Genomic DNA, 22,349 nt, shown 5'->3' with positions numbered 1-22,349 from the left:
CACAGCCAGCACATTCTCCCCTAGGTGCTCCATACCCCAGCAAGCACCCTCCTTATTTCTCCAGTTAATGGCATCATGAGGATGCATGTTTTTTCCCAGGGCCTCTGTGCTTAGTGCAGTGAAATATCAAAGAGCACTCATAGCTGCAATTGCAATTGTCCCTCTTCCCACAGAAGCACAAGGCTCTATCCTTAGCCTTTGCAGGCACTTGCACTTCCCCACCATTCACCACATCTAGGCAACTCTGACAGACTGGGAGGACTCCAGGAAGCAGCGGGAAGATGAGTCAGAAGAGGTTTAGGTTGCATATCAGGAAAAGCTTTTTCACCCACAGGGTGCCTGGAGTACTGGAACAGGCTCCCCAGGGCAGTGGTCAACAGTACCAAGCCTGACAGAGTTCAAGAAGCATTTGGACAACAATCTCAGGCACATGGTGTGACTCTTGGGGGGCTCTGTGCAAGGCCAGGAACTGGATTTAATCATCCTCATGGTCTCATCCAACTTCCCATATTCTACAGCACTTTCATTCTGAGAACTCATAGGCTGAGGGAGGGCAGAAATAGGGGACAAGAGGAAAGAAATGAGGTGGATTGGAGAATCCAGTCACTGAGTTGACAGAAGATGCAGGATACAGGACCCTTCCCTCCCACCATTCCCATTCTTTCTCTCATCCCTTCCCCCACCTAGAAGTACTCTAGAAGGTGAAGAATATCACTGAAAGAAGAACCTACTTGACTCCACTGTCCAGGAGAGCAGTCATTGCTCGTGCAGGAGTCACATTCTCCACCATGATCCCCAGGGTGTGACTGGCTGCTTTCTCAACAAACTCTGGCGAATTACACATCATGTGCAGAAGGACCCGAGCCACCTCATCCACCTCAGAGTCCATGTCCTTCTTCAAGGTCACAAAGAGCTCTCCCAGAGTGACAATGGCCGAGTAGGACACCTTTGAGCGGAGGTTGGTCACCTGGGGAAGTCATGAGGGGAAACATAAGAATGACCTCGGAAAGAAAACCAGTTGCCTTAGACAGACGACTCAGGAAATGACAACACGTCCCACTGTGTCCAGAGGAACATAAAAGCACAATAAGAGCAGAAGAGCACATGCACAGCATGACACTTCCACTGGCACCAATATCTGGCCTCAGACTTGCATGTAACAGGCCTAAAAATAAGAAATTTCATAAAGTATCTACTTAAGCCTTCTTTAATGTCAACTGCTTTCCCTTTAGGCTCTTTTCTTTGAAACACAAAGAACCAAATTAAAGTAAGGGCTGCTTTCAAACCATAAAGGCGTCAGTCATAAAGATAAAAGAGTCACGTGCTCCTGTTTAAAAAAGCAACACCAGCAGTTGAAGCACTCAGCCAGGAAACAGAAAACACACGCTCAGGTCTACAGACTAATTTGCAGTGTTGAATGACAGCTCGGGCAGAGACTAGGACTCTGAAACAAAAAGGGGGAAGAGGAAGCAGAAGAGAATTGCAAAGCAAATGTGACTGCACAAAGAGATGCATGGTGGCAGATTTTTCATGCTTATCCCATTGTGAATGGAGTCTGTACCCCTGTGTGAATGAAGCATCCAACAGTGAGTTTATGCTAACCCCGACATCACAACCAATATCACCAAAAACTTAACCAGCATCACCTAACATTCGTAGGGTTATCACCTCTGGGCCTCCTTCTCTCTGTGTCTAATTGTGGGACACATGTTGAGTATTGGCAAAACACCTCCGGCCCATAAGAAGCAGTGAAAAGAAAAAAGTTGAATTCAAAAAGTGCAAGATTCCCAGAGGGTTTCATTGCTTTCTCCTTCCCTACTGCCATGAGCCTTCAGGAGTAAAGACAGGCTGGGGATTTGAAAGCACAAATCAGTCCATTTCTCAGAAAGAGTGACTCCCTGGAGCTGCTTCTGGGACTCACATGCAGGAAGTCACAGGGAGACCCTGTCACCTGCCATTGCTGTCAGCACTGGGAGCAGAGAGAAATCTTACTCAGTCCCACTGGGCCAGTGCCCCAAGGCACCCAAATCTCTACACTCAAAACTGCTGCCATCCTGCTGCTGCCTTCAGCCAGCAAATCATCTCATCCCACAGCTTCCTCTCTTCCCTCAAGATTTCCTTTGCAGCTCCATGGAGCAGCAGGCAAAGCGAGGGAGCAGCACAGAGCAGCAGCAGCTGGAGCACAGCTGCAGACCGAGGCCAAGCAAAGGCTGCTCTCAAATCTTGATCCTCTCACTGCTCTGGAGTGGTTTCAGCAGAGTCCTTTGCCCTCTGGGCTGTCGGGGCTCAGAGGCACTGGCAAGATCCACTTGTAAGCTTCCTTAACGCTAAGAGGGAGACAGAGTGACCGGGGCCTTTCTTACCAGTCATCGCTGCCCAGCCAGGAGAGTGCCTGGAGCAAGGACTGCTGTGGGTCAGCAGAGGCTGTGTCCTTGTGCCCACGCTCACGGAGCAGCTCCTGTCGGCGCTCGGCACCAGTGGCCGTCTGCGAGGTCACTGTGAGGAGAGGGTCAGCCCTGAGCGCTGCAGCCCCGGGCAAGGCACCCCGCCATGGAGCGGCCTGCAGCCCCAGCTCCCAGCCAGGCTTCCATGTGCTGCAAACTGGCACTGCCTCACACACCTCCCTGCTGTCTGCCTCCTTGGGCTCCTTGCTTTCTCCCAGCCCCCCCAGCTGGGCACAGCTCCAGGCTAAACCTGACAATTGCCCACACAGTGCCAGCTCCCAAGTGCCACAGGTAGCACAGCCAGCGGCAGGTTCCTGAGGCCGCAGAGCTCCCACTCCCTGCCAGACAGGGACGACCAGTGGGAATGGCTACACCTAGAGGGAACCCCCCAGGGGCCTCTCTTGTCCCAGTGCCCTCATTTCCCCCAGCCCTGAGGACTGAGGCACTCTGCAACTCTCTGAGGAAACTCCTGCAGCTGCCTTGCCACAGCACCAAGCCAAGCCGGAACAACCCAGGCTCAATTCTGGTCAGTTCTCAACGTGGAAGTAGCATCAGTAGAAAAGAGCATTCCAATTATTATTCCTTGCTCCCTTCTTTTTATCTCACCCTAGTTGGGGTGATAGCACAGGCAACCTTGGAGCACCAGGCAGCCCCTCCTGACTGTCACCTCCTACCAGCAGCCACTGTGTTTGGCTGCAGTGACACAGGAGGCACTGCTTGTTCCCTCTTGGAATTGCAGGCCATGGGATGGTGGCAGCCAGGAGCCATTGATCGCTTCAGGGAGCAGCAGCACGACTGCACCAAGGCACTGACTGCCATGCAGAGACAACCCTTACTGGGATAGCAGAAAAGCTGGCTGCAGAGCCGGACAACAGCACAGGCAGAGGGCCCCGATGGGGAGTGGTCAACTGATGGTGGTGGTACTCGTAGGTGCACAGTCAGCACACCCTGGCACACTGCCCCCAGCTCATCTCTGCACTTACAGCTGTCTCCTGGCACCAGCGCTGTAGTTTGGATTATCAGGATGGACAAAAGCCCGAGCTTAGGCCTTTACCTCTACTTTATTCAGCTCAACTTTCCAATGCATCTCTAAGAACCGACTACTGCAAGACAACCAAGCTGTAGGAACTCAAATGTGGATTTGGTGCTCATTCTCAGGACAGGCTATGGACCAAAGAGCCCAGTTGTGCTGGCTGAGGCAGGAGGCACTTTGGGCTCCTTTTGCAAGGAAATAACTATATGGGAAAAAGCTGCCACAGAGCAGACTTACCTGAGGAGTTGCATGGGACACTGCCTTCCTCTTGGATGATGGGCATAGTGGGCAGTAAGGGCATCTTGTCCTGCTTCCTCAAGACCTTCTTCTTCAAGGCATTACCAGGGTGTTTTCTCTGCACACTGGAAGCTGTGCCATTGACAGCTGCTTGGCTGAGGCCTGCAGGGACCAAAGAGGAGCTTGTAAGTGGAGGGTGCTGGACAGGGTCACTATGGAAAGGGCCAGAAAACTTGCTGGAGCTGGGTAACATCTCTGTGTTATCCCAAAGAACTTCAAGTAGAACACTGGCACGCTAGTATGGGACAAGGATCATACAATCACCCAGGAAAACCTACAACAATTTTGGTGGGAAGGCCCCTTTAACCACCATCTAGTCCAACCCCTGGGAAACGGAACATCTTCATCTGGATCAGGTTCCTCAGAGCCCCATGTAAACTGGCCTTGAACACCTTCATAGATAAATCAACAACAGCTTCTCTGGAAAAATCCTTGCAGCATTTCATTGCCTTCATTATAAAATAAATTCTACCTAATATCTAATCTAAATCTACCTTCTTCCAGTTTAAAAATCAAACTGCAGTGATGCTTCCCCTAAGAAACAAGGAGAAGCCAGTGTTGCTATGCTTTCGTTTTCCTGTTTCAGAGGCAGGCTGGGCAAGTTCCCAAAAGAAAGTGCAGATAAGCTTGGGTGGTGCCCTGGGGCTGAGTGCTGCCCCCGAAGGTCCCTGCTGCTGCCCTCGGGGCAGCGCACACAGCGCTGCAGCCAGAGCCCCTCAGCCGGGATTCACTGGGGAATGCTGCTTGCTCCTGGGGCTACAACAGAAGCACTGCCTCAGGGCTTCAGCACAGCTCTACAGTGCCAGCTCCTTGGAGGGGAGTGGCTCGAGAAGGATCTCTGGTCTTTTCATCAGAAGGTGCTGAATTTGGTTTCTTCCAGGTTGCACCTTGGTGGAAAAGCATTCTTCTGCATTCACATTGCCTGGAAGCTGCTCTTCAGAACAGAGTCTGAAGGGCAGGCGACTTTCCAAGACTGAATTTTCTACTCTGAAAGATTTTAGAGGTGAAGGTGGGAAGCTGATACTCTGTTACTAAGTGAGGCCATGGGCAAGACAATTAATGCCTCTGTGTTTTTCTCTGCAAAATGGAAATCATTCCTATGCAGGTTTCCACTCAGATGCAAGTGCAACAGCCCCCCAGTCTGATTGCAACACTGTGCAGAGGGTAAGGAAGAGCTCAAAAAGGACCAGCAGTGTAGACACCACTTACTTGCTTCAGCTGCATCCCTGGGCTCAACTCTCAGTGGAGGCAGCTTTAAGGATGATAAAATTTCATTCCTCTTCTTCATCTCATTCTCAAAAATCTCAGTTTTCTTCTGCTCTAACTTCTTTTCAGCCAACTTGCACAATGAAGAACGAACCTAGTTGCAATGGAAATACATCACAGACTGTAAGCAGAGACACACAAACCAGGCACATCATCTCATTGGGAGCATAGAGTTCACAGAGTGCCACAGACATTAATCCAGCTCCATATGCATTCCAATAGTTTCAGGAGAATGTCTCCCATCCTCACCTTGGCAATTATACACAGTGAGGTGGAACACTTTAGTGCCACAGCCTTCCTCTGCTCCAACTATGACAGGAAACCCTACTTGAAACATGGAAGTCATAGGAATGCTCCAAGACAAAGGAAGAGCTCCCATGAGCAATGAGCAGGCAGTTCAGCTCCTACAGGCCATGGCAGGAGAATAAAAGCCATGTGCATTATGCAGCAAGGAGGTGTAATTAGGTGATGCTTAACACTCATGGCCAGGAAGTGCAGCTGTTTGTCACTTCCTGGCTTCTGAAAGACTGAGCTCTGAAAGACTCTCAACGACTTGATCTTTGAGACCAAGAAACCAAAAGGAGGAGGGAGTCATGTGAAAACAATTTGGAGGAACATGGATATTAAGGAGCAGAAAATGTGAGAATGAGAGGGCTGTGAGATACAGCCAGAAAGGTAACCAGGAGACATCAATCTGTCCCGTTTTTATTTTGAAGCCTTGCTTATACTCAACGTTAGCATCTTTGCTTCTCTGCTTCTGAGGGTGCCCTTTGCCCACATTCACTGGTTTACAGTTTGCTCTGCCAATCAGAACTTCTCTAAAATGGCCTTTGCATATAAAGAATGCTTCGGGCATGACCTTGGCACCATCTCCATGCAGTGACTTTGGCACCACTGGAAGTAGCCAAGCAATTGCTCAGTAGCCGTCAAATATATTCCCAAGACAATCCCCAACCCCCAAGAGTGGAGGATCATGGTTTTCAGAGGCATTTTGGGCCAAGCACTAAACAGCCACTGGAATGGAAGTCTGCTCATCCCTGTTCTTATCCCTTACCTTTCCAAAGCCCTCTCTCAGGTCTCTGTCACTTGTTAGACCAGGACTGGTGGGATGATCCATCTCCTTGAGCTGGCTCAGTGGGAGGCCTGGTACTGGAAGCAAAGGTTCCTGTAAATCTCTGGCACACTTCAATTGCCCAAAAATGTCATGCTTGGCAACAGGCAAGACAGGTTCCAGATTACAGAGCTCTAACAGGGCACAGAGATGGTGCATGAGAGCAGCAAGGTACATATGCCTAGACCCTCTCCCAGTGGATGGGCTCCTGGAAGGAGACATGACATTACTCTGTGGGCCAGCAGACTGAAACCTGCTGCCTCAGCCCCTGGTTGCTGGAGAGCCTCTGTGTTTGATAGAGAAGGGCAGAGATGGAGATTGCTCTTGACAGAGATTCTTATCTGCCCTTATGCTGATTTTAGTAAACATCTTCTTTCTGGTTCCTAAAAGTAGTCCCAGGTTCTAAACCTGTATGCTTTCAGATCAACATTTTGGGGCACCAGGGAACCCAGAGCCCTGTGCTTCCCAGCAATGGCTCAGCTGCACATGCAGCCTCCTGCTCCTCTCCCTGCCCCACAGCTCAGCAGCCCCACAGCTCCACGGGACACTGGCAGCAGCACAGCTCATGGCAGGGGGCACCTGCAGGGCACAACTGCTCCCTGGCAATGTGCACAGGCTCTCCAGGCTGGCACAAGACCCTTCCTCCCACCAGAGAGCAGCCCAGTTCCCACCTTACCTCTGTGGGAGGCTGAGCCATGCTGGTCCTTCCCCTTGTCCTCCTCCCTGGCAGTGACCCTGGGGACAGCGCTGCTCAGCTGCCTCTGCCGGGGCTCCTGGGCCAAGGCCCCCTGAGCCGGCCGGGAGCCCACACCTCCATTCCCAACGCTGGGCTTCCACATGCAGGTCTCCAATCTGAGCAATTCATCGTTTTTCCTTGGGAGCAGAGGCATCCCAGCTCCTGTCACACACCAAGAGCTCTTTCCCTTCATCCTCTGGTTTTGTGTCGTAGACTCAGAAGGATCTGTAGATCAAGTACAGGAAAAGAAGTGAGTTAATTGAACTCACTCCTTTACAATGAACTCATCTAATGGGTAGCGAATTCAAACTTTATTTTTTTGACTGCAAACATTTGTTGTTTCTTTATTTTTCATGAATCTAGCATAATTTGAATTTCTCTGAACAATGTGGAGCTGGCAAGCCAGGAGAGATGGGTTCTATGCCTGTTGCCTCCCCACTACTCCAGGAATCATTTCCTTCCAAAGAGTTGGAAACTCACACTGGTCTCTGGAATTTGACACTGTCTAGGAAGTGATTGTTTGCCAATCCTGTTATCAGGGCCATTGTTTCTGTAACTCCCACTCAATTCTATTTTAGGTTTTACACTTCTGTGTTTTCTTTATTTCTCTTTCAAACAAAGGAATTGCTGGTACACAAACTTTGGCACCACATGTTAGATGCAAAAGAAGCTTTGCTTTCCCAGTTAGATGTCCTCAGGAATATGCAAGCCCCTCACTGAAGGGAATAAAGAGATCATCCAGAAGTTTCACTTTTGTTCTACTTCACTCTTGGAGGACTTTATTCCCTACCTTCTTTCCTGCAGAAACACCCAAGCCCAACATAGATATGACCTGTCTCAAAAAATTTCTGATCACGGCAGATACTGACAAATTAGATTTTGTCTAATGGCGGGTCATTCTCAAATACTCTCCAACACAGCTCTTAGAACTATTTCTTTACATGGCTTCACAGGGGATAAAATCATGTAGCAGCCAAGCAGTAGGGGAAGAATAAGTGCCTCATACCAAGATTTTATTTCCCTTGTAGGATGTCAGGACAATTACAAAACTACAACCGGTAAGGGTTAATGCTATAGCTAATTTCTAGTCCAGAATAAATCCAGCAAAAATGCCACCTTACTTATTGAGCAATACTTCTCCCTAGCTGCATTAAGCATTCCAGCTGCATATCACCAATTAAGGAGTCATTCCAAAGGGCCTCTGCCCAGGATTTGGCAGAACTAATCCTGAGCAAAGGGGCCTGGGCATCTGATCCCTTTTTCTGTATCAGCACAACTATTTCTTCAAATCTCATCTCTCCTATCATGACATGCCCCAAAATGGCAAAAGAACAACAACAGGCTTTGCTGGAGGCTTTCAACTCAAAGGCATTGGCTGGCACAGACGCACCAGAGACCGCATTTTGTCTGGCACAATTCTACTTGTCAGGGATCAGGCAAGGCAGGGACAGGGGGACAAGGCAGAAGGCATCTCCTCCCCCAGCCTCAGCCTGCAACACTGACACAGGCAGAGAGAGTCAGGCAAGAGATTTGCCATTGTGAACATTCCACAGGTGGCTTTGGGCTTGTGCTGTCAGAGGATGACAAACTCAGACCCTGCATAGGCTGCATCCATTTGGAAGATTCCTTCTCCTGAAATGCAAAATTCAACAGGATTTTCTGTCATAGGAGGTTTCCTGATTTCCCCCTGTGCAAAACCAGGCGGTGTCCATGAATCTGCCTTAGATCTCAAAGAGTCCAGCTGAGAAATTGCCCAAAGGAAAGGTTTTCTCCTTGAAGGGCAGGAGGAAGGAAAGGGAACATTTCTCATTTCCTGCTAAATGAGGATTTCCTTCTTTTTCTCTCCTAATTGCAACACTACAAAGACTGCATGGAGATAAAATGCAAATGCAGGATGGAGAAGAATGTTTTCTTTTCCCACACTACAATTCCAGTGCCCCAAAGTACCACTCTAGCTCCTGCCACTCAACACTTCACAATGCAGGAATTTTCATTGTACCACCGGAGCGCACTCCCAGTGACTGGGCTCTGGGACAGTCCACTGAGGCCATCAAGGAATTGAAACAAATTTAAAGAAATTCTTAAAACCATGGTTCATAACCAAGTTTTCAAGATGTCACCTCTGATTCAATATGCCAATGGTCATTTTAGGACAGACATGCCCTGTACCTACCTGCATGTTCAGACTTCTCTTTGATGCTGCCGCTCGGTCTTGGCCTTGAGAAAGGGAGAACAAAAGCACATATGAGGAGGGAGAAAGAGAAGGGAGGGAAGAGGTGTAGCATGAGAGGAGGCAATCTTTCCTAGCTTGTTCACTCTGATGAAGGAGGAAATGCAAGAGACATCAAGCCAACAAGATGCAAAGCTGATTAATTGTCCTTAAGCTTTCAGTTGCTGCAGTCAGACAGAGCTGGCCAAGCTCCAGCTGAAACACAGCAATCATTCTCCAACTTGCATCATAACTCCCCAATTGTGGTGTCTCTCCTTTTGAAACCTGGGGGGCTCCTACAGCCTCTCTGAAGCAGCAAAGGTTGCTAAGCTGAGACACGAGTCTGTATGGAGGGCAGCTACTTTGGTTCTGCTGACAAAGCTTGGCTTTGCCTGCTCATGCCTTGCGCTGGGTGCCAGTCTCGTGCTACATGTGGTCAGAGCACTGGAGTGTCCTGAGGATATTCCACCTCCTTGCTTTTTGAATAAGAAAAATACTTTTTCCAACTCAGCTGATAGCCAAGGATATTCAGATTGCACTTTCAAAGCCCTACCTAAGCTCTTCAATAGGAATGATACTCCTGAGTCCTTCTTTCTTCTTATTTATCCTTCTTTCTAACTCAGATAAGCATGACAGCTACATTTTATCACACATTTCCAAACCAATCTTTCCATCAGGTACAGTGCTAGAACTCTTCTCTAGCACCATGACCTCTTGGATATTAAATCCAGGCCTCAATATTAAACACTGATTAAATCGTACATCTATAACCCAAAACTTCCCTGGAATCTCAGTTCACAGTGGAGGCCAAGGAAGATAGAAGTTATGCCCGACATTGTCTTTGGGATCCCTTCCCTTCCAAACAGATGCCAACCCACAGAGATGTCCAGAATCTGACAATAACTCCCAGGAGGTAATTGCTTTCCTAAGCTAGATTTCATGGCCTTTCTATTTGCAACTCCCACTGAGTTCTGGATTGGGTTTTATGTGCTGTTTATATTTCTCTTTACAACAAAAGAATGTTGCAACATGAACAACAGCACCCCGTGTTAAAAGTAAAAAAAGCAATACTAGAATTCGCAGACCCCTCTCCAGCAGCCAATATTTCTACAAGCATATGCTTGTGGGTGCTGAAGGTGGCAGTCACGGATTATAGTATTCTATCATCTTCAGGAGACAGACCCATGCAATACAGTTCCCAAATGACACCACAAACATTACAGAGGGAATCAATATCAAGCCCAGCAGAGGACCCATCTTCAGATGCTTTTAAGCCCTGCCTCCTCTTCCCCACCACCACCACCTCTGCCCTTGTGACATGAGGTGTGGGGTTTGACATGGAGCTGGATCATCACAGATGGGCCAAATGGTGAATACACAGAGGTTTCCCTAAGTACATGGGAGAGAGCTGACTGTACAAAGGAACCTCACAAGATAGCAAAAGGGAGCTGAATTGCAGAGGGGAGGAGCAGACACCTTGGCTTACCTCATCTCCTGGGACTCTTGGACATCCAGCTGCACAGAGCTGAGCAGAGACCCTGCAGCACTGCCAACACCGGGACTGACTGCCTTGGGTATAGGGGGGATCAAAGGCAGTCCCAATGACCCCTTCTTCATATCCCCACCTCTGGGATACAGCAAGGATGCCTGGAAAGAGTGGTACACAGTGCTCAAATATAGCATCCAGCCTTGCCCTCATTCATGACTCAAGACAGTTACACATGCCCTGACAGGAAAAGTCAATATCATATATAGCAGATTGTCCTAGGAAGGGGAAGGGTGGCATAGGAAAGGGAATTGGTGAGGGAGAGACCATCCCAGCAGGAATCCACATGGTTAGCATCAGCATGTTCTGCAGTGCCACTGCCTCCACTGGCCTTTTGGATGGTATGGGAACAGGTTCAGATCACTGTTCTCTCCCTGCCCCTTAGGCACCTCACAGCCAGTGCTGATCACCAACCAAGTCCCCACAAAGCCATTCTGCAGGATGTCAAAACCTGCTTTTCTCAAGCCCCTCATTTCTTCTGCTGCTGCCCTTCCCTCTTACAGTTGCCCAGCAGCCTTTCAGCCCAGAAGCTGCTGAGCTCTCGCGATGCTCCGTGCTCTCAGCTCCTACACCTCCATCATCTCAGGCTCACTGGCATTTAGGAAGTTCAGCAGAGCTCCCTGCCCTGCTGCTCTCTGCAAGGTCTCTGCTTGCCCAAGTTGCTCTAGGGCCCCCATGCCATGACCAGGAAGGAGGGTGGAGGTAGGAGGGGCAGGTGCACACCATTCTTTAAGTGTCCCTTCATTTCTGGCACAACTAAAGCCTCAAATCAAGTCCTCTTCAAACTACAGTTAAAGGACCACATCCTGTCAGGGATACACTGGGCCCTTCCTCAGCAGGGCTGGACTCACGTACATCAGCCTTTGACTGGACATTCTGTTTGCCAGAGCTGTTGCTCATTTGCCTCCTCCTGCACCCCATGGCAAACCCAGAACAACTGCAGGTGCTGGCCCTGCTGCAAAGGCAATCGTGTGCCTGGGCTTGGGGCTGCTCTCCCCATGGCCACCTCCCATCCCTTCTCTCTGGACAAAGCCATGCCACAGCACACAGCTGCCCAGAAGCTGAAGAAATCTAGAAATAGCATCAGAGACAACTGTGTAGGAGGCCATGGCTGTACAACTCAAAAGCTGCGTCAACCTGGAACTGACTTTGCAGGACTGCCTGTTCCAGCAAACTCCTTTTTCCATCCCCACCAGACAGAGCTGATGGAAACCACCACCAAGACATAGACATGGTTCACAGATACCCGTGGGTTACTGAATGCAGGAGGATTGCTTAGCTGGAGCAGACAACTTTAGCAGCGCTGCCTTCTTGTTGGTGTTTTCTCAGCTACAAGACAGAGGAGCAACCATGACAGAACCCAGAAACCATTCAAAGCCCTCTCCTGCTATAGATACACAGTGAGGACTTGAAATCTGCACTACACACCCATTTGCAAAGACAGCCTGAAGTGCCGAGTCCAGCTGAGACCTTCCTTTACTCAGGGGTTTCCCTTGCCTCACACCATAGGAAAAAGTCTCAAAACTCTGCCTGCAGCACATAATCTGAAAATCTATCACATGGACTTATCTTGGTCTTCTTACCTTATGCATTTTTCCCTCTGAATCCAGCTCCTGCTTGTTCTTACTGTCACTGGTGCTGCTGCCATTTTTCCCACCCTCCTGCTCCACACTGCAGATTTTAATTGGTTTAGAAGAAGGAGAGCTCTTCTGGATGGGAGGCAACGGTTTAGAGGGAAGGAGCATGGAGGGAGATGGCTGGAACAACTTGGAAAACATGAACCTAGTCAGGCCTGCAATGTGGAGACATAAAATAGAACAGAGGCTGAGATGCAAAGCTAAAGCATCTAAAGCTCCATATACCATGGAACACATTTCCTCAAAACTTCTAAACAGCTGCACAGGGAAACATGCACGTAACAGCAGCCACTTGAGGCAGGCCAGGGGCACACCCTGAGCCACTTCGCGGAGTAACCAGGGGAACTCCATGGCCTCTGGGCTGCTCTGGGACAGCAGGGAGCCCTGTGCTTCCCAGCAATGGCTCAGCTGCACATGCAGCCTCCTGCTCCTCTCCCTGCCCCACAGCTCAGCAGCCCTACAGCTCCACGGGGCACTGGCAGCAGCACAGCTCATGGCAGGGGGCACCTGCAGGGCACAACTGCTCCCTGGCAATGTGCACAGGCTCTCCAGGCTGGCACAAGACCCTTCCTCCCACCAGAGAGCGGCCCAGCTCCCACCTTACCTCGGTGGGAGGCTGAGCCATGCTCACAAGGGAACAAGTGAGTTAGGTGAACTCCCACCTGTAGAACCAATACATCTAATGGATGAGGCAACCAAGGGGTCTTTTTACTTATTCAGAAAATTGCTTTGCTTTTATTTTTCAGGAAATTAGTATCACTTTAATTACATTGAACAGTATGGTGCTGGCAAGCCAGGTAAGAGAGCTTCTACTGCATTGCTTATGTGTTTCTCATTGCCACCTCACTACTTAGGGATCTCTTTCCTTCCAAACAGCTGGCAACCCACAGTGGTCTCCAGAATTTGACAATTACACCTAGGAAATCATTCCGTTCCAACGCTAGATTTCATGGCACTTGTTTCTGTAACACCCACTCAGTTCTGGGTTGGCATTTGTTGGTTGCCTTTATTTCCTTTTGCAACAAAGGAAGGGCAGGCTCATGAATGATGGCAACCCACATTAGAGGTAAAATATGCTTTGCCCTCCCCATTGCTTGTCCCCAGTATTCAAGGAGCCCATATCTGTAGGGGACACACTGGCTTGCAAACATTCTGTTTATGCGAAGCTTTATTGCTTCATGGGTTTTGCTTCATGGGTTTTTTCCCTGCTTTCTTTCCTGCAGAGAACCCAAAACCCAACATAAGACCTACATCCAAACATTTCTGATCATTGCAGTTAAAAACAATTCCAAATTCTCTTGGTGGAAATGCCATAGGGCAGATCATCAAAAGAAGACCTTGCATAAATCTGTATTTCTTTATGCCTGTAGATGGAACAGGTCATTTGTAAAAGCACACCAGATAAGGAGTACTGATACAGCTCATTTCCAGTCCAGAACTAATCCAGCAAAAATGTCACCTTACTTATTGAGCAATACTTCTCCCTAGCTGCATTAAGCATTCCAACTGCATATCACCAATTAAGGAGTCATTCCAAAGGGCCTCTGCCCAGGATTTGGCAGAACTAACCCAGAGCAAAGGGGCCTGGGCATCTGATCCCTTTTTCTGCATCAGCACAACTATTTCTTCAAATCTCAACTCTCCTATCATGACATGCCCCAAAATGGCAAAGGAACAACAACAACAACAGGCTTTGATGGAGGCTTTCAACTCAAAGGCATTGGCTGGCACAGATGCACCAGAGACCGCATTTTGTCTGGCACAATTCTACTTGTCAGGGATCAGGCAAGGCAGGGACAGGGGGACAAGGCAGAAGGCATCTCCTCCCCCAGCCTCATCTTGCAACACTGACACAGGCAGAGGCAGTCGGGCAAGAGATTTGCCATGGTGAACCTGCCATAGGTGGCTTTGGGCTTGTGCTGTCAGAGGATGACAAACTCAGACCCTGCATATGCTGCATCCATTTGGAATTGTCCTTCTCCAAAACTGGAAAATTCAAAAGGACTTTCTCTCACAGGAGGGTTCCCTATTTCTCCCAGTGAAAAACCAGGCAATTTCCATGACTTTCCTTCCGATCTCAAAGGGTTCAGCTCAGAATATACCCCAAGTTAAAGTCTTCTCCTTCAAGGGCAGGAGGAAGGAGTGGGAATATTTCTCATTTCCTGCTAAATGCTTTCTTTTTTTGGTTCTAATTGCAACACTAGAAAGGCTTCAGGGAGATAAAAGGCAGGCAAAGAATGGAGAGGAATGTTTTGTTTCCTGCAATGCATTTCCAGGGCCTCAAGATACCACTCCAGCTTATGCCACCTAAGACTTCACATTAGAGGAGTTTTCAGAGCATCCCCGGAGAATAATCCCAGTGACTGGGCTCTGGGACAGTCCACTGAGGCCATCAAGGAATTGAAACAAATTTAAAGAAATTCTTAAAACCATGGTTCATAACCAAGTTTTCAAGATGTCACCTCTGATTCAATATGCCAATGGTCATTTTAGGACAGACATGCCCTGTACCTACCTGCATGTTCAGACTTCTCTTTGATGCTGCCGCTCGGTCTTGGCCTTGAGAAAGGGAGAACAAAAGCACATATGAGGAGGGAGAAAGAGAAGGGAGGGAAGAGGTGTAGCATGAGAGGAGGCAATCTTTCCTAGCTTGTTCACTCTGATGAAGGAGGAAATGCAAGAGACATCAAGCCAACAAGATGCAAAGCTGATTAATTGTCCTTAAGCTTTCAGTTGCTGCAGTCAGACAGAGCTGGCCAAGCTCCAGCTGAAACACAGCAGTCATTCTCCAACTTGCATCATAACTCCCCAATTGTGGTGTCTCTCCTTTTGAAACCTGGGGGGCTCCTACAGCCTCTCTGAAGCAGCAAAGGTTGCTAAGCTGAGACACGAGTCTGTATGGAGGGCAGCTACTTTGGTTCTGCTGACAAAGCTTGGCTTTGCCTGCTCATGCCTTGCGCTGGTGCCAGTCTCGTGCTACATGTGGTCAGAGCACTGGAGTGTTCTGAGAAGGATATTCCACCTCCTTGATCTTCCAAGAAGGAAAAGGCCTTTTCCAACTCAGCTGATAGCCAAGGATATTCAGATTGCACTTTTAAAGCCCTACCTAAGCTTTTCAATAGGAATGACATTTCTGTGACTCATTCATTATTGTAATCACTCGGATAAGCTTGACAGCTACATTTCCTCAAACATATCCAAGGCAATATCTTTCCATCAGGTACCATCCTATAAAACTTCTTTAGAACCTTTCCCTCTTTGATTTTAAGGCAAGATCTAAGCATTAAACATTGATTGGCTTACACATCTATAACCCAAACTTCTCTGGGAGCTCATTTCAGACCGGAGGCCAAGAAACAGACAAGTTCCACAGCATGTTTACAGAGGCAGCACCTGACTGTCCAGAGGCCTCTCCAGCAGCTAATATTTGGCAAAACGTAATTTTTGCGTGCTGAACTTCAGACTCAAGGATCACAGTATTCTATCATCTTCAGGAGACAGACCCATGCAATACAGTTCCCAAATGACACCACAAACATTACAGAGGGAATCAATACCAAGCCCAGCAGAGGACCCATCTTCAGATGCTTTTAAGCCCTGCCTCCTCTTCCCCACCACCACCACCACTGCTCTTGGGACACATGGTGTGGGGTTTGACATGGAGCTGGATCATCACAGATGGGCCAAATGGTGAATACACAGAGGTTTGCCTAAGTACATGGGAGAGAGCTGACTGTGCAAAGGAACCTCACAAGATGGCAAAAGGGAGCTGAATTGCAGAGTGGAGCAGCAGACACCTTGGCTTACCTCATCTCCTGGGACTCTTGGACATCCAGCTGCACAGAGCTGCGCAGAGACCCTGCAGCACTGCCAACACCGGGACTGACTGCCTTGGGTATAGGGGGGACCAAAGGCAGTCCCAATGACCCCTTCTTCATATCCCCACCTCTGGGATACAGCAAGGATGCCTGGAAAGAGTGGTACACAGTGCTCAAATATAGCATCCAGCCTTGCCCTCATTCATGACTCAAGACAGTTACACATGCCCTGACAGGAAAAGTCAATATCATATATAGCAGATTGTCCTAGGAAGGGGAAGGGCGGCATAGGAAAGGGAATTGGTGAGGGAGAGACCATCTCCCAAATTTGCCACCTCTCTCTTCCTGCTCATTTGCCTGCAATTGCAGCTACACTCCCAGCTGGAATCCACATGGTTGGCATCACCATGTTCTGCAGTGCCACTGCCTCCACTGGCCTTTTGGATGGTATGGGAACAGGTTCAGATCACTGTTCTCTCCCGGCCTCTTAGGCACCTCACAGCCAGTGCTGATCTCCAGCCAAGTCTCCACAAAGCCATTCTGCAGGATGTCAGAACCTGCTTTTCTCAAGCCCCTCAATTCTTCTGCTGCTGCCCTTCCCTCTTACAGTTGCCCAGCAGCCTTTCAGCCCAGAAGCTGCTGAGCTCTCGCGATGCTCCGTGCTCTCCAGCTCCCACACCTCCATCATCTCAGGCTCACTGGCATTTAGGAAGTTCAGCCGAGCTCCCTGCCCTGCTGCTCTCTGGAAGGTCTCTGCTTGCCCAAGTTGCTCTAGGGCCCCCATGCCATGACCAGGAAGGAGGGTGGAGGTAGGAGGGGCAGGTGCACACCATTCTTTAAGTGTCCCTTCATTTCTGGCACAACTAAAGCCCCAAATCAGGACCTCTTCAGACTCCAGTGGAAGGATCAGATACTGTCAGGGACACATCGGTCCTTTCCTCAGCAGGGCTGGACTCACGTACATCAGCCTTTGACTGGACATTCTGTTTGCCAGAGCTGTTGCTCATTTGCCTCCTCCTGCACCCCATGGCAAACCCAGAACAACTGCAGGTGCTGGCCCTGCTGCAAAGGCAATCGTGTGCCTGGGCTTGGGGCTGCTCTCCCCATGGCCACCTCCCATCCCTTCTCTCTGGACAAAGCCATGCCACAGCACACAGCTGCCCAGAAGCTGAAGAAATCTAGAAATAGCATCAGAGACAACTGTGTAGGAGGCCATGGCTGTACAACTCAAAAGCTGCGTCAACCTGGAACTGACTTTGCAGGACTGCCTGTTCCAGCAAACTCCTTTTTCCATCTCCACCAGACAGAGCTGATGGAAACCACCACCAAGACATAGATATGGTTCACAGATACCCGTGGGTTACTGAATGCAGGAGGATTGCTTAGCTGGAGCAGACAACTTTAGCAGCGCTGCCTTCTTGTTGGTGTTTTCTCAGCTACAAGACAGAGGAGCAACCATGATAGAACCCAGAAACCTTTCAAAGCCCTCTCCTGCTATAGATACACAGTGAGGACTTGAAATCTGCACTACACACCCATTGCAAAGACAGCCTGAAGTGCAGAGTCCAACTGAGATCCTACTTTGCTCACCTTCTTCCTTAGGCTCACACCACAGTTAATGGTCTCCGATCTCTGCTTACAGGACATAAACTGAAAATCTGCCACACAGGACTTATCTTGGTTGCCTTACCTTATGTGCTTTTCCCTCTGAATCCTGGTCCCGGTTGTTTCTAATATTGTCATCCTTGTAGCCAGTGCCATTTTTCCCATTGTCCCGCTCTCCTCTGGACATCATATTTGACTTGGTTGAAGGAGAGCCCTTCTGGATGGGAGGCAATGGCTTGGAGGGAAGCAGCACAGAAGGATTTGCCAGGGAAAACCTCTTGGCAAGAGGGTAGCCAGTCAGGCCTGCAAAGTGGAGACACAAAATGTAACAAGAGGCTGCAAAGCAAAACAAAAGCATCTGAAGCTCCATGTTTCATGGGACACATTTCCTGGAAACTTTCCTGGAAAATAGCTTCAAAAGGAAATCTGCTCCTGCCAGCAGCCCCTTGAGGCAGGCCAGGGGCACACCCTGAGCCACTTCCACAGAGCTCCCAGGGGAACTCCCTGGCCTCTGGGCTGCCCTGGGACAGCAGGGAGCCCAGAGCCCTGAGCTTCCCAGCAATGGCTCAGCTGCACATGCAGCCTCCTGCTCCTCTCCCTGCCCCACAGCTCAGCAGCCCCACAGGTCCACGGGGCACTGGCAGCAGCACAGCTCATGGCAGGGGGCACCTGCAGGGCACAACTGCTCCCTGGCAATGTGCACAGGCTCTCCAGGCTGGCACAAGACCCTTCCTCCCACCAGAGAGTGGCCCAGCTCCCACCTTACCTCTGTGGGAGGCTGAGACACTCTCACAAGGGAAGAAGTGAGGTTGGTCAATGCCCACCTCTATCCCAGCATCAACATGTCTAACGGGTGTGGCACTTAAGGGATATTTGATATTTTTAAAAACAATTGTTTGGTTTTAGTTTTCCTTAGACTAGCCTGTGTTTAATTCCTCCAAACACTATTGAGTTAGCAAGTCTGAAGTGAAAGGTGCAAGGATCCAATAATAACAGGGGAATAAGGATCCCTTCTAGAGATTGGCTTTGTCAAAACACAGGAAAGACCCTCACAGTGACGAATGCTATTTCTGCAAGCTACAGAGACCTCTCAGCATGCAGGCAGGCCTTGCTAGGGTTTTTATAGTATCCTGTCATCCTCAGTGTTGGACCCAATCACCAAGCAGAGGAAGAACAGGAAATTTATCAGTAGTGAGACCCAACATTGATGGCAAAGAAAGAAACAGAATTTGCATCACATGACCACGATGTATTTGTCATGGCCACAGTCCCTGTCCTGGCTGACAGTATGAGTGATTTGGCTACTGTCAAAAAGCAGGAAGCAGAGTAAACTAAAGGTAGAATGTTATGATGCCAGGGCTGTCCTTGCAAGATCACCTGTAGCTCACAGCCACCAACTCTGACTCAGAGCCAGAACTGACCACCATGGACCAATTTTCCCGGAAATCTGGTGGAATTTGTCTCCATTTGACTCGGGCCTTTCAGCTCCTTTCTATCCTCACCTTTTCCTTCCGTGGTCTTTCCTCTTGCAGTAAAATCCATCTTTGAACCCGTGCTTCTGTCTCGCAGAAGTACCTGGGGTTGAATTTGGGAACTGTCTCGGAGCAGACGGCGATAGGAGCCCGGTCCCCAGCCCTAGAACAAGGTGGGGTGACTCCAATCGCCAGCAGTCGGCACAGACAGGCAGAGCCAGACGTGTCTCCTGCCACTGTGTCCGTGTCAACCACAACCTTCACAGCCCCTTGCGGGGCTGCCCCTTTGTGACGCGCTGGCCCGTGGTTCTCTCGTTTCCATGGCCACAGAGCCCCCACCCCAGCTCCATCCCTTTCCCTTCCCTTCCCTTCCCAAGGGCAGCCAGCCCTGGGCCCGGCCAGGCCAGGTCGGAGGGTTTGGCACTGTCTAGGAAGTAGCCGCTTTCCTAAGCTGCTTTTCAAGGCCTTTATTTCTGTAATTCCCACTCCGTTCTGCCTTGCAGCTTGTTGGTTGCGGATTTTGATTACTTCTCTTCACAACAAATAAAGTGGTGCCTTCCCCTCAGCAGCCCTGGGGATGTTCCTATGTGAAGCCAACTGTCTCACACGGTTTTAGACAATTTAAAACAGAACACTATGCATAAGCCGTCTCCTCTAAAGTGTTCCAACAATCCCGTTTCCAGCAAGAGGAAGTGAACAGTAAGAGATAAAGGTGGAAAAAAGGCCTGCCTCACCGCCCACACGGCCTGGGGGAGAGACAGCTGGGCCCCGATCTGGCAAGGGCCCCAACCTCGGCTGCTGGGCAAAGGAAAAGGAAAACCACCAGCCCACCACTAACATTACGTACAGCAAACGCCAAAAAACAACCTTACAACCAAAAAACTCATCTCCGCTTTCTGGCCGGGCCCTACAATCCCAGCCCGGCCCCGGCGCGGCCTTAGAAGGCTCCTTATCGTAAAGAGCTCCGGCCGCCCCACCTAAAAACAATCACAGAACCCTCTCCTGCCCCGGCAAAATATTAACTTTTTCACTGCCCAAAATATGATTTTACAAATACTTTATTCTCTGTCCTGTGGAAAAAAAAACAGAGAACCAAAATGATAATATGTACAAAAACAGCACAAAAAACACCAAATTCAAAGTACGAGAAGAGTCAAGTCTCAGCTGAGGGAAGGAAGACATAGACTGAAATTCTTCCCTTTTTTTTATGCTACAGAAAAGCAACCCTTGTTTCCCTATAACACATAAAAAAATATGGGGTGGATTAAAGATTCTAACTCTAGATGTAAGAAGAAGCGTTGGTGTTAAAATAAACCAATGTTAAAATTGCTGTAAGTGCCCTAGGTTTAAATAGTGAAAAAACCCCTGCTTCTCCCTAGGGAAGAAGAAAAACACCCTCTATTTTTAAAAGTGGAGTAAGCTTTTGTTTCAACTATTATAATCCTTTAAGTGTGCCTCATAAGTTGATATGGTCCTCAGTATTAGTTATGAATTAAAATGTTAGTTGAGAAAAAAAATATTACATAATAACCAGATCTCTATCCTCCCTGACGGCTAAACACTAGAACAGCAAGACCACTTACAAATGGTTTCTTATGAAAAAATCTCTATAGGCTGAAGAATCTCCTCTCTGAAAGAAACAAGTAAATGACTATTTTAGAAAAGGTAAACGAACTGAGTTGTTCTTTGTATGCTGTCAATGTAAAAAAACAAATGTGTGGAAAGAAGAAGAGTAGTCTGAAGTTTTATTCTAATTTTTCTTCTTCTTTTTTCCCCTATAGTTTCTGGTAATAAAGCTTGTCTTTGTACCATTTAAAGCTAAGCCTGTTTTATCTTCCTCCTAATCCTATCTCACAACTAAAAACGTTCAAATTAACAATCCAAAACCACTACACTAAAGCAGTGTCTCCACCCAAACTCAAACTGAACCCAAAACACCCCACTGTGGAGACCCTAGAAGGCATTCCCTAGTTAGGGAGACACGAGAGGCTTCTCTCATAGCAAGCCCTGTTCTGTCATGCCAATGTAGCCCTGTTCTGTTCCCTGGGCCAGCCCCCTGCCCTCTCCCTGTCTCTCAGGCTTTCGGTCACTCCCACCCTGTTTCCCTGTTGGCTCCCATGCCCTAACCCCACCTTTGTGCCACCCCCATGTCCCCTGGTAAGTGCTCCCTGATGCTCCCCCTGCCCAGGACACCCATCTGCTTCAACCTGGACCCTCACCCCGACGTTCCCCTTTGTCTTTGCCTCTGACCCTGGACTATCCACGCAGTGGCTGAAATAAACATCTCCGTGGATCCCATACAAAGGCCCTTGCTGCTCCTTTACCTGCAACCATCTTAACAGCTATCCAGGCTACAACACCTGCGGAGACAAAGGAGACAAGAAGGATGTCCCAGCTCCCAACATTTCCTTTATCCCTACAGTAGCTGTACTCCAATTACTGCACACGAGAGTTTTACTTGATCCCTTTAATGCCAAGGGACCATGAAGGACTTGAACCTTGTTCAAGTCCAGCCTTGCCTGCCTATTTTGGAGTGGAGGGCAAAGACGCAGACATCTTTGGGCGGGGTAGAGCTGAAATTGCATTTTGCTGCTTCTGATTTCCTCCCTGCTTTTGCAGCAGAGGGACATCTTTGTCCCTGCAAACCACTCCCCTTTCCAAGTGAAATGTGGGCCTGGCTACCAACTCCAGGTTCTTGAAGAGACTGCTGCGGTTGGCAACAGGAATTGTTGCTGAACTTTTTGTGTTACTTAAACCCCCCCACCAATTCCACCAAGTGGATGAGGAAAGAGGCAAAGAGATTTCGGTGGAAGAAGGGAGGCCAAAAGCTTGAAAAAAGGATGAAAGAAATGCTCCGATGATGATGATGATGTTAGTAACAAGAATGATTTATTTTTGGCAGCAAATGAACACCCGCTGCCGTCCAGCCCTCCCAGACTGGCAAGTCGAGCGGTGCCGTTTCCATGGCATGAGCTGCTGGTAGCCTGGGGACAGAAACCAGAAAGCCACGGTCAGTGGCAGCAGGCTCCTGTCCCCCCTGTCCCACCACGGCCTGTGCTCAGGCCAGGCTGCTGGCTGTGCTCAGAGCCCAAACCTCCCAGCCCATTCCCTCCTTGTTAGAGGAGAGCAGCGTGGCAGGACACGCTCCACCTCTTCTGCTCAAGCATGGCACAAC

The 22,349-nt window shown here is 49.0% G+C and overlaps 1 protein-coding gene across 1 annotated transcript in view; it reads right to left on the bottom strand.

The window, feature by feature from the left end:
• Nucleotides 1–17,892, bottom strand: part of LOC134041984 (serine/threonine-protein kinase pim-1-like) — a gene marked incomplete at its 3' end in the record, with an annotated part of 30,438 nt that extends 12,546 nt beyond the window's left edge. The window contains exons 1-2 of the mRNA XM_062489055.1: nt 17,788–17,892; nt 17,679–17,729 (exon numbers count right to left, since the gene is read on the bottom strand). Coding sequence (XP_062345039.1) covers nt 17,679–17,729; nt 17,788–17,892 — 156 coding nt within the window. The remainder of the gene's footprint in view (nt 1–17,678; nt 17,730–17,787) is intronic.
• Nucleotides 17,893–22,349: the final 4,457 nt, after the last annotated feature.

The sequence above is a fragment of the Cinclus cinclus genome, chromosome 3 (assembly GCF_963662255.1).
Source record: "Cinclus cinclus chromosome 3, bCinCin1.1, whole genome shotgun sequence".
Lineage (NCBI taxonomy): Eukaryota > Metazoa > Chordata > Aves > Passeriformes > Cinclidae > Cinclus > Cinclus cinclus.
The sequence above is the reverse complement of the archived record's forward strand: the minus strand, read 5'-3'. Positions and strand labels throughout refer to the sequence as shown.